Source organism: Chiloscyllium plagiosum, unplaced genomic scaffold (assembly GCF_037043375.1).
Source record: "Chiloscyllium plagiosum isolate Xiang-an unplaced genomic scaffold, Cpla_swu_hap1 HiC_scaffold_26, whole genome shotgun sequence".
Classification (NCBI taxonomy): Eukaryota; Metazoa; Chordata; class Chondrichthyes; order Orectolobiformes; family Hemiscylliidae; genus Chiloscyllium; species Chiloscyllium plagiosum.
The window spans coordinates 20,224,760-20,236,559 of NW_028270164.1; the positions used below are offsets into that span (position 1 = coordinate 20,224,760).

Below are 11,800 nucleotides of genomic sequence, written 5' to 3' on the forward strand. Positions count from 1 at the left end.
GTCAAGGGGACACCTCTTGCTGGAGGTGTCCCCTTGACTTGTCCGGACTTGTCCGACCTGCCCAGCTCCTTTTCCACCTATCCACTCCACCCTCTCCTCCCTGACCTATCACCTTCATCTCCTCCCCCACTCACCGTGGGCGGCACGGTGGCACAGTGGCTAGCACTGCTGCCTCACAGCGCCTGAGACCCGGGTTCAATTCCCGCCTCAGGCGACCGACTGTGTGGAGTTTGCACGTTCTCCCCGTGTCTGCGTGGGTTTCCTCCGGGTGCTCCGGTTTCCTCCCACAGTCCAAAAGATGTGCAGGGTCAGGTGAATTGGCCATGCTAAATTGCCCGTAGTGTTAGGTAAGGGGTAAATGTAGGGGTATGGGTGGGTTTCGCTTCGGCGGGTCGGTGTGGACTTGTTGGGCCGAAGGGCCTGTTTCTACACTGTAATGTAATCTAATCTAATCTAATCACCCATTGTACTCTATGCTACTCTATCCCCACCCCCACCCTCCTCTAGCTTATCTCTCCACGCTTCAGGCTCTCTGCCTTTATTCCTGATGAAGGGCTTTTGCCCGAAACGTCGATTTTGCCTGTCCTCGGATGCTGCCTGAATTGCTGTGCTCTTCCAGCACCACTGATCCAGAATCTGGTTTCCAGCATCTGCAGTCATTGTTTTTACCTATTCCAATGGCCAACCAGTTGTTGGAGCAGATCAGAGCTGCAAGTCAGAAACATGTGGAATCACAGATGCAGTGGACTCTGTGTAGATTCCAATGGGCAATTCTTATATGTCTGGAACTCTCCAAAAGAATCCATTAAAAAGGTGGAAAATTTAGAAGGTTCCACTCTCATTAATAGTTACTAAGGAAAGGTCAATGATTAAAAATCGAGCCTGAACCTTGTGTTACAATTAGGATGACACCCAATTTATCACATACCCTCAAAACTACACCACCTTGACACTTGACATTCCCAGACCACTAACAACCACTACTCACTGTACTCAGCCCTCAAACAACCCACTAGCATTCCCTCCCTTGCCACCCTGAACTTCACTGCAGCCTTGGTTCAAACATGGACAAGAGCTGAATTCCAGAGGTGAGGCAAGAGTGACAGCCCTTCAAATCATGGCTGAACTTGACATCAAGGAGCCCTTGAAAAACTAGAATTGATGGATATCAGGGACAAACTCTCTGCTGGTTAGAGTCAAACCTGGAAGAGGGTCATGGTTGTTGAAGGTCAGTCACCTCAACAAGGAGTTCCTCAGGTTAGTGCGCTAGGTCCAACCATTTTCAGCTGCTTCATCAATGACCTCCCCTCCATCTTATGGTTAAAAGTGGGGATGTTTCCGACGATTGCACAATATTCAGCACCATTCACGCGTCTTCAGACACTGAAGCAGTCCATGTTCAAATGCAACATGATCTGTAATGTCCAGGTTTGGCTGACAAGTGGCAAATAACATTCATACCACACAAATGCAAGCAATGATCCTTTCCACTAAGAGACAACATAACCACTGCCCTTTGACATTCACGTGTGTACCATCTACAAGATGCACTGCAGAAACTCACCGATGGTCCTTCAACAGCAAATTCCAAATGTATGACCACTTCCATCTAGAAGGATATGAGCAGTAGGTACCAGGGAACATCACCACCTGTAAGTTCCATTCTAAGCCAGTCATCATCCTGAAAAATTTTCCTTCACTGTCACCAGGTCAAAATCTTGACAGTTCCTCCCTTCAGGCATTGTGGGTCAACTCACAGCATGTGGACTACAGCTGTTCAAGAAGACATCCCAATACTACTTTCTCAGGAGCAACTAAGTATGGGCAATAAATACTAATCAACCAGTGACACCCAGGTCTGACTGAATTAAAAAAGGACAGCTCTGTGATAGAATGAAATGGTGCTTTAGACAGACAGATGGAGTCTGTGCATATGGTGGCTCTTGGCACTGATTGTGGATCATTTGCATGCAGTGAGTACAGCTGGCTGATAAGTTTTGTACATCACTGAGATATCTGTGAACCTGGGTGGATTCAAGACATGAAAAATGAAACTTCAGTCGGAAGCCATGCAGTCACTGAGGGATGAGATGTGGCTGCTGAAGCAAGTTTCACAAAGACTGTTATCAAACACTAGGGGGGGAGAACAAAAGTAATGATGACAAAGGAGAAGAAAAATTCAAACAGAAACCCTGCCTGACAGAAGAACAGAAATTCTTCAAAATGGGCATATCCTTGACGGCTCACTGAACTCAAAACATCAACTCTGCTTTCTCTTCACAGATGCTGCCAGTCCTGCTGAGTTTCTGCTCTTTGTTTTATTTTAGTGTTTAATTCATTGTCACATCTATTCCAGGTGTGCCAACCTTGAAGGGTCACTAGACTCAAAGTTAAATCTCCTTTCCCTCCACAGATGTTGCCAGTCCTGCTGAGCTTCTCCACAGTTTCTGCTTTTGTTTCAGATTTTCAGAATCCACAGTTCTTAGTTTTATTCCTGTTTGGTTAACTGGTTACACAAAAGAGCTCCATAGTCCTATGAAATTTTATTTAACAATTTCCCGTTAGCAATTGTTTTTTTTATTCCTTAGATGGTTTCTGGATGCATGGGAATTGCTCATCAGAATCTTCCATTTTCTGGGCAATTCCCATGGAGTCTTCTGTGTCTGGTTTCCATATAGATCTGACAAGCAACTCCAGTCTCCCCTCCTCCAATGTCTATCTGGTTATCAGAACATCTGGGCCATTGTCTATAGAAGAAAGAACCATTACCAAATCTACTTAAGGTGGGCATTTTACCAAAAATTAGTAAATTACAAGTTTGTTTTTACTACAGTCACATATACTTTGCTCATTGGCCAGAAAGTCATCATTGAAGCAGATCTACTTGAACTCTTCACATTATTTTTAATACTATTAATTTGTGTCCTGCAATATTACAAAATCATTTAACATATCAGTTAGTTTATTGGATAATATTTATGATAAATGGAATTTACATTATAATAGAAAAAGATCTGTTTGTTTACTCAAACAATAGTGCTGAGAGACAATCAGGATGGTTATGAAACAAAGTAAAAACATTCCAGAAAATCTCGTGGTACAGAGTGCACAAAAAAAAAAATCGCACAAAGAACACCACTGCCTACTACTGATGGCCACTTCACACACAGCAAAATACACCTACATTGCTTACCTGTCTCATACCTTTTCATTTTCTGGGCTTGTGTTCATGGTGGTGTTCCTATTTCCCTCTCCTTACATCAACAGAATTTTCTTATCACTGCTCTTGATTGTCCTACGTTGGTCAGTTATGTTTCTCTCCTCATGTGTGTTTTCTGCTAGAGGTGGCACACAGGGAGAGGTGCCCAGACTAGCCTCCAGTTTACCATCACGGGTGGCAGGAACAAACTGACATTAATTATGGCTTGGTGTTACTGAAGGCATCAGCTAGGACTGCCAGCCAGCACCAGGGAAAGATGCAGTTGGGGGCATATCTTGGTATCAGGAGGTGAAGTAGGACCAAGTCAGAAACAAAAACAGAAATTGCTGGAAAAGCTCAGCAGGTCTGGCAACTCTGATTTTAGTCACAGATGTTAATGTTTCGGGTCCAGTGACCTTTACTCGGAACAGTTCTGAGGGTGGGTCACCAGACCCGAAACGTTAACTTTGATTTCACAGATGCTACCAGAACTGCTGAGCTTTTCTAGCAACACCTGTTATTGTTTCTGATTTACAGGATCTACAGTTCTTTCAGTTTTTTTTGTTTAGAACTGAGTCAGGTCAGGTCAGGTGAGGTGATGCTAGATGGAGTTTGAAGCTCCAAATATTGTAAAACAAGTGTGTAAATTACATTTGACACGTGACAAACTGTTACCATTCTGGCAGTGAACAGTTATGAAGATTGTTTATCAACATGGTAACGACCATGGTTTATAAATTCTTAAAAACACTATTGGTTTCACCTCCACTTAAACCTCCCACCTAACCAATTATAGTATTGTTAGAAAATATTCCCAAATAAACAACCTAATAAAATATTCACTATAAAAGACTACTCATCAAAATCAAATTACACCTATGGGTGCGCAGACAAGAGAGTCAATGCAGACATAGAGTAAAAAGCCCTTAAGGAATGATATTTGAATACAATAAAAAGCTGGATAGAACACAATCAGACCTGTAATGAGCATCCCAAATAAAATCTCTCTAGTCAGAGCAAAAGAATTGGGTAGACATTCTCAAATTGTACAACACAGTCTCCAACTTTGGCTGTTAATAAGAAATTCTGACACAAGGATTCCGAGCAAAAATTCAAAGTAAGCTCCCTTTCATACCTGAGCAAAACGTGTTACATTTGAGAGGCCAAACAGAACTACAGGGTTGTGGATATTCCACAATTTTGTCACAAACAACAGTTTTGTGCTTTTTATGAATTTGCTGTCAGCAGAAAATAAAAGTTTTGCAAAACACGCACGCACCTGTTGGATAAAGTCTCCTGTTCATTTCAAAGAAGATGGGGTTCTTATTCAAAACATAGGCAGTCACCACGTCTCCTTTATGCAAATACATCTTCACCACATTGAGCTCCTCCTTGTTTGGTATAAGATGTGATAGCTCAGCACCAGATAAAGACAGAAAGGCAGACTGTACATCAGCCTTGAGCTTCCTCCTAGGGAATGATAAGCAATTTGGGTGGGTTGATTAAAATAACAATTCTCCTTGCTTTGCTGAAATATTAATTTCAATCATAACCTTACATTTGAATTTCCATCTTCAAAGTGTGTAATTACATTGCACACATTGGAATGAGACTGAACTTTCTTGTTCTCTCGACTTAGAGGATTGCATTGCAATGGCTTGTTCTAACCCGTTTGTATAGTTTCCATGAAAAGCTTATTTCCAAGTACAATGTTATGCTGACGTTTTTAGTCTACTTAGCAGTCCATGACATGAAAGAGGAATCATATAATATATCCATATAATTCTGTGCTCTATTATTTGTAGTAGAACAGTCACATACAGTACTTCAAAACAAATGACTTGTTAATAAATTATTTTTCCTTTCTAACTTTACAGTTGCCATGCTCCAAATCTATGACATTGTCATCAACTGAAAACAATCAATTAAATACGGTCTTGCAATTTCTGAAGGTAATGCTCACTTTCAAATACCATAGGAAAAAAAAGGAGTCCTAGTAAAATTTGCAAGTCTGAGAGCAGTTTACCACCCATGTAGTTATGGATCCTAAATCTGTTTTAATTGAATTAGCCATTCAGAAAGAGCTTTATTCAAATCAGACATGAAGAGTGAGTTTTATCAGAGATGGTGTGTCTTATTATAGAATGAAACAGTTAAAAGATCAGATCACTATCTTATGTTTTATTCCATTATTTTTAATGTGCATTCTTGAAAAAAATATAATTTCAATAAACTGTTATAAATATTGGTTAAATTCATAATGTGTTAAAATATGGACCTATCACAGAGTATATCTCCCACACAGCCCTGGCACCCAAGACATTTGGATAGAACAGCCTCTCATTTATCTGTGCAATCTACATGGGCCTAAATTAACTTCACAAGTGAGCTGCTTTAAAATTAGACCATAACATGCAGGAACAGAACTAGCCAATTCAGCTCAGAGTCTGCTCCACCATTCAATCATGGCTGATATGTTTCTCAACCTCATTCTCCTGCCTTCTTCCTGTAGTCCTTGATTCTCTTACTAATCAGGAATCTATCAGTCTCGGACTTAAATACACTCAATGATTTGGCCTCCACAGCCTTCTGTAGCAATGAGTTCCACAGATTAACCGCCCTCTGGTTGATGAAATTCCTTATCTCAGTTTTCTTCACACTGAGGCTGTACCCTACCATCCTGGAATCTCCTCCCAGTGGAAGCATCTTCTCCATACCCTCTTTATCCAGGTGATATCTCTGATACCAAAGTATATTAAACAAAAGGTGTAAGAGTTATAAAATTAACAGCTTAAAAATGTGTTGCTGGAAAAGCACAGCAGGTCAGGCAGCATCAAAGGAACAGGACAATCGACGTTTCGGGCATAAGCTTATGCCCGAAACGTAGATTCTCCTGTTCCTTTGATGCTGCCTGACCTGCTGCGCTTTTCCAGCAACACATTTTTAAGCTCTGATCTCCAGCATCTGCAGTCCTCACTTTCTCCTTATAAAATTAACAATCAATCTCCAAGTGTATTACTTGATGCTTTGAACATCAGCAATACAATTTTTTTTTCTTCTCCATACTTGACCCAAACACTGCCAATTTTGATCTATCGGCATGTACATCTCAACAGTAAAGTACTCAGCCACCAAATAATCTTTGATATAATTGAGTTCTGGATCAAAGTGCAGACAATGGACCAAAAATGGCACGTTGCTTCTAAATGAAAATGTATTATCCATTTCGTTGATGTGAAATTATTTAAAGATACCATAAACTGAAAATGCATTTAAGTACCCTGACTCCCACCATCTAAAGTCAAGCAAAAACAGATGGCAGAAATGCCTTCCCTCCACCTTCACTCATCTAAACTCAAGTAAAAATGTTTACAGGATTTCTTCCTTACCAGAAATTTACCCCACACACTTTCCATTTCAGTGTGGTTTTAGGCTTCCAAATACTGAAACAAATCAACTTCCTAGGTCACATAATCTAAGTAGTTATAGCAGGAAACATAGAAAAGTTCAAGGTTTTCAGCAAGAGTCAACAGATTTTTAAAGACAAATCATATTTAACCAATTGGAATTCTGTGAAGTAGGAATGTGCTGTAGAAAAAGGGGAAACTGTTAGATATAGTGTACTTAGATTTTTAGACATGATTCGGAGATGCCGGGGTGTACAAAGTTAAAAATCACAACACCAGGTTATAGTCCAACAGGTTTAATTGGAAGCACACTAGCTTTCGGAGCGACACTCCTTCATCAGGTGATCAGGTGATAATCACCTGATGAAGGAGTGTCGATCCGAAAGCTAGTGTGCTTCCAATTAAACCTGTTGGACTATAACCTGGTGTTGTGTGATTTTTAACTTAGATTTTTAGAAGTCACTTGAAGATTATTTTGGAAAATAAGAACTTGTGTTATTGGGTTTCCCAAACTGTCTTCGACTCTGACCCCATTTTACAGGCATGAAAATTAATGAGACCCAGTGAGAACAAGGGCACGTTACAGCATTAGCATGCCTGTTGTAACTTGGTCAGAACATCATGACAACTCTTACTGTTTTTAATTTCACAATCCCAAAATATTAACTCACAAGCTCTGCTTGAGTCTGCATTGGAAAGCCCTGGTCCAAGAGCGTTCTATATTGGCAATAGGTAGAAGATTGGCTAACTAACAGGAACCAGCGTGTATCTATGAATAGATCACTTTCTGGTTAGCAAAATGTAAGAGTGCCACAGACAGCAGCGCTGAAGTCTAAACACTTTGAAATTTATGTAAATGATTTGGATGAAGGGTCCAAAGGTATGGTTGTTAAATTTGCTTTTGCTGCCAAAATTGGGTAAAAAAAGGTGAAACAAGCTGGACGCATGAAGTAGTGTGCAGCAGCTTAGGGCTGGAGTGGAGTGGATTGGAGGCATGGAGCCGTGTGCTGTGGCTGAGGGCCAGAGAGGAGCAGGTTGGAGCCGAATGGCTGAGAGCTGGAGCGGAGTGGATTGGAAGCGTAGAGCAGAGCAGTATGGTTGTTGAAATGGGGACCAGCATGGGCAGAGTGAGACTTGCAAGGTCAGTCAGACCATGTGTGGAAGCCTCTGTGAGAATCTACTGCAATGTAATGTTTATCTGTTATTTGTTTATCTGATTGTTTTTTTTTAACTATATGTCTTATACTAGGAACAGGTAAATGTAACTTTTTTCTTCTTTATTTATTCTTTTGTAACAAAAATTTATATCTCAGTACTTTGCCCCATGGTGCCATTTTAGGCACAGTACAACACTGAACTTTTTACTGTACTCCTGTACTTGAGTACACGTGACAATGAAAACTAATAATTTAAAAGAGTAAGTTGTGACAAAAGGACAGAAGGAGACTACAAAGGCATGTGGATAGGTTGAGTGAGTGTACAAAAATCTAGCAAAAGGATTGTAATGTTCGACAATGTGAAAATGCCCATTTTGGCAGGATGAAAGAAAAAACAAGCTTTATGTTCTGAGATTGCCGAGTTCTCTGTTGTTGATGGGTCCGGTATACTAAATGCATGTATCAAAGAAGATTTATTCAAGTACAGCTAGTAATTAAGAAAGCAAATACTATGTTATCTTTTATTGTGAGTGGAATTGAACACAAAAGTATGCTTCAAGGTATTGGTGAGTACTGTGTACAGTACTGATCACTTTATCTAAGGAATGATGTAAGTGCGTTGGAAGAAGTTCAGAAGTATTTTGAAAGGTTGTCTTATAACAAAAGGTGCTGCTATTGTTTCTTAATTTGGCTCCTAGATCCTCAGTCACTATGCAGAATCTCTTTCCTTGACCTGCCTATGTCGATGGTACCTAAATGGATCATGATAACCAGATTTGTTCTCTCCAACTGGCAGTTTATCTCCAGCCCAGAGCAGGTTCCAAACCCTGATACAGGCCACACAACCTTCTGGATGCTCTCTTCTCTGCAGAGAATAATGTCATTCAACCTTCCAATACTGTCCTCTACTATGACTACTTTTCTTTTTGCTACGCTCATTTGAAAAGGTCTCTGAACTCCAATGTCATGGCTGATTAGTTATCTACCCTGCTGTTCTCACTCATCCAAACAGCAAAAAGAACCTCAAACCTTTTGGACAATAGCAAAGGTTGAGACTTCAGCACTTATGACCCCTGGATCTCCTTCCCTCATTTGCAGTCACACGCACCCTGACCAGGGACCAAAATAAGACGATTCTATCCTAAGGGGTGTGGCCACCTTCTGATACAACATATTCAGATGACTTTCCCCTTCCCTCATGTTTCCAGTGTCTGAAGTTTGTCCTCCAATAGGGCATCCTGTCGATACAACAAAGGAGAGACTGTGATGGGAGATTCTCATGCAAGATGAAGTAAACACACTTCTCCCCTCTGCCATGTTCCTCTGGGTCGTCCTAAGATTCTGGCATGCATTACCACAGACACAAGTCTGTATTTTCCTTGCACTCCTCCTATGTCAAAAGTAGGATCAACTGTCAGTTTCCAAAATAAAAAAAAACTCTTTACAGTTGGTGTAGGGACAAAATAAAGGCGGCGGTGAAGTTAGGCTGGTTTCACAAGTCTCTGATAGGTCTCCTAAAATATTTAGCTGAAAATAATAGTAGGTTCTACGAGAAAACCAAAACAAACTTCCAATGCTGAAAATCAATCGGGTAAAGCAAGTCAAAGTGGTGAGTAACCCCGAGACTGCAGTTTAGCTACTGGGGTGACCGTGACACTGACGTGTGAAGATTATATTCTGACGTCCTGGAGTTTACTGATTCTGATTATTTGTCAATGAGATGAATGTTTCACCTCTAAGGCGGTCATCCCCTCCCCAGGCCGGGCCGCGGAACACACCACAAGCGGACACCATGAGCTCACCTATCCGACCCTTTGATCGCTGTGTTGGACTTGACGCGAAAAGGTTTGGCAAACATCTTCCTTTCTTTTCCGTTTTCCTGCAAAGAGGCGCGTTTCTTGTTTCGTTGAATTACAACCGATTTAAACGTTTTGTTCTCCTCCAACACTCATCCCACCAGCAATGCATTCGGCCATCTTGTACCCCGCCTTCACTTTTCCGGGTGGAACACAAGCTTCTAAAGTGGCTGCTCCAAACGTTCCGACCCACATTTCATTCCAGGCAATGCTACAAGAAAAATAGTAGATCTCAAAGTCACTGTCCCTTTTGTTCCTTGATCACATCGAGAAAAATAGTAAAGGGAAGACATCGAACTCACAGTAGATGTACAAAGTTGAAAACAGAACTGTGTTGAATACAAAGAAGATAAAATATATGAAGTCTGTAAAGTCCATTTCCCAGGGTTCCTAAACTGGCCAGGTGTTAACCTGAGACCAGAATTGTTGAGCAGCTATGAATATTGCAGCTTTTTTTGAGCTCTCAGGGCTTGGTTATTTTACCAATTTGTGCTGTCAGCACTTGCTTTGAACTTACCAGGTGAAAGAAACAAACTTGTGTTTCTTCCAGTTCTAATACAAAACCATATCCCTGCTTTGCTAAAAATGGTTGCTTGAAATGTAGTTCAGGTGTGTATTACTGGGACTTGGGTCATTGTTTCCAAGTTCGATAATGGCAAACATATTTTTCATCTTTGATGTGTATAACGTATCACATGTGTAAAGTAAGAATGGGAAGTGTGAGCGGCTTCATCCCTGAATAAATTGTTTCTTTTGAGAAAAGCATTAATTTTAGTTCAAATTTACTGAAATTTGACTATAATAACATAATCAAAATTTTGTTAGTGTCTCCTTTTTTAAACCATTTCAGTCCACCCTGAAAATCCCAGCTAATAAAATCAGATAATGGAAATTGAAGATTGATAACCATATTTTACCAGTCATAACTTTTTTCTTACTTTTATATAATACTTTGGTTTAATATTGCTTATACAGTGAAACAACAAACATGTCATAGATTTTGTTGCTTTTAAACTCTGTTATTCATTGTATAAGATAATTGTAAGGGGTTGGTTGGAGCATTTACCTTACAGTGCAAATTGGGGAGCAAATTTGAGGTACTAATTTGTTGCTACTGTTATTTTTTTCTAATTCACCCATGGATCTTTGCATCACTGGCAAGTGTTTATTGCCCATCCCTAGTTTCCTTGAGGTCATGGTGATAGAGTCAAAAGGTATGGCTCTGAAAAAGCACAGCAGGTCAGACAGCATCCGAAGAGCAGGACAGTCGATGTTTCCGGCATAAGCCGTTCAACAGGAATGTTGATTCTCCTACTCCTTGGATGCTGCCTGACCTGCTGTGCTTTTCCAGCACTACACCTTTTGACTCTGACTATCCAGCATCTGCCGTCCTCACTTTCTCCTGATTGTGGTGGTAGTTGGATTTCCATGACTCTGCACAAACTTTCACAAAGTAACAAACTTACAGAGATATTTTCCATTATATATCTTGTAGAGAACCACGTAAAGAACATGCAGTGAGGATTGTGAAGTCAAATTATATATCAAAGAAAAATATCCCTATTACTGTCCTAATAATTTGTTTAAAGGAAAGTTTTATATATTGTAATTTGCAACCACCAGCTGCTTCAAAGCACTGTGGTGAATGAAGTAATTTTGGTGTAGATAATGTTGTACTGTATGAAAAATGACATCACTCCCCAATTCAGCAGTAGTAAAGAGTTGGAGTGAGTGAATAAATAAATGCTGAAGGTAAAAAGTTTTGGAATGGACATCACAATTGAGTGGTCGAGGCATCTAGCCACAGAAGAAACAATTATCTTTTGTAACGAATGAACCAACGTGGGCCAATGTAATTAGAAAGGGACAGCAGTGAGTGAGGGGTAAAAGGTACCAGTGAGCAGGGCAGCTGTTTGGGGACTTGGTGGGGGAGGAAAAGATCTTCCCGTTAGCAGTTAGTGGGATAAGGGTAGGGCATACGTGGAAGTCATCCCAGCAGCAGCCTGAATGTGGTATGGCACATGAATGTTCTCCAAGCAGACAGTAGTGAGGGGGCAAGTGGTGGGGCACAGAGGAAGGAGGAGATCTGTCCAGGAGGCGAGTCAGTGGTGAGTAGTGAGAAAGGAGGTTGTCCCAGCAGCACAAGTACCTAACGTCATAGACGTGCACATGCTGATCAAT

At 40.7% G+C, this 11,800-nt stretch overlaps 1 protein-coding gene across 4 annotated transcripts in view; it reads right to left on the reverse strand.

The window, feature by feature from the left end:
• eif2d (eukaryotic translation initiation factor 2D) overlaps positions 1 to 9,742 on the reverse strand; it is a 42,121-nt gene extending 32,379 nt beyond the window's left edge. Inside the window, exons 1-2 of one of the 4 annotated variants that reach the window (XM_043716613.2) lie at positions 9,566 to 9,742; positions 4,479 to 4,669 (exon numbers count right to left, since the gene is read on the reverse strand). In XM_043716613.2, coding sequence (XP_043572548.2) covers positions 4,479 to 4,669; positions 9,566 to 9,621 — 247 coding nt within the window. In that variant the 5' untranslated portion in view covers positions 9,622 to 9,742. Of the gene's footprint in view, positions 1 to 1,564; positions 2,346 to 2,366; positions 2,748 to 4,478; positions 4,670 to 9,565 lie in introns of those variants that run through there. The other 3 variants (XM_043716612.2, XM_087973545.1, XM_043716614.2) reach the window with 3 other exon arrangements.
• Between the last annotated feature and the right edge of the window lie 2,058 nt (positions 9,743 to 11,800).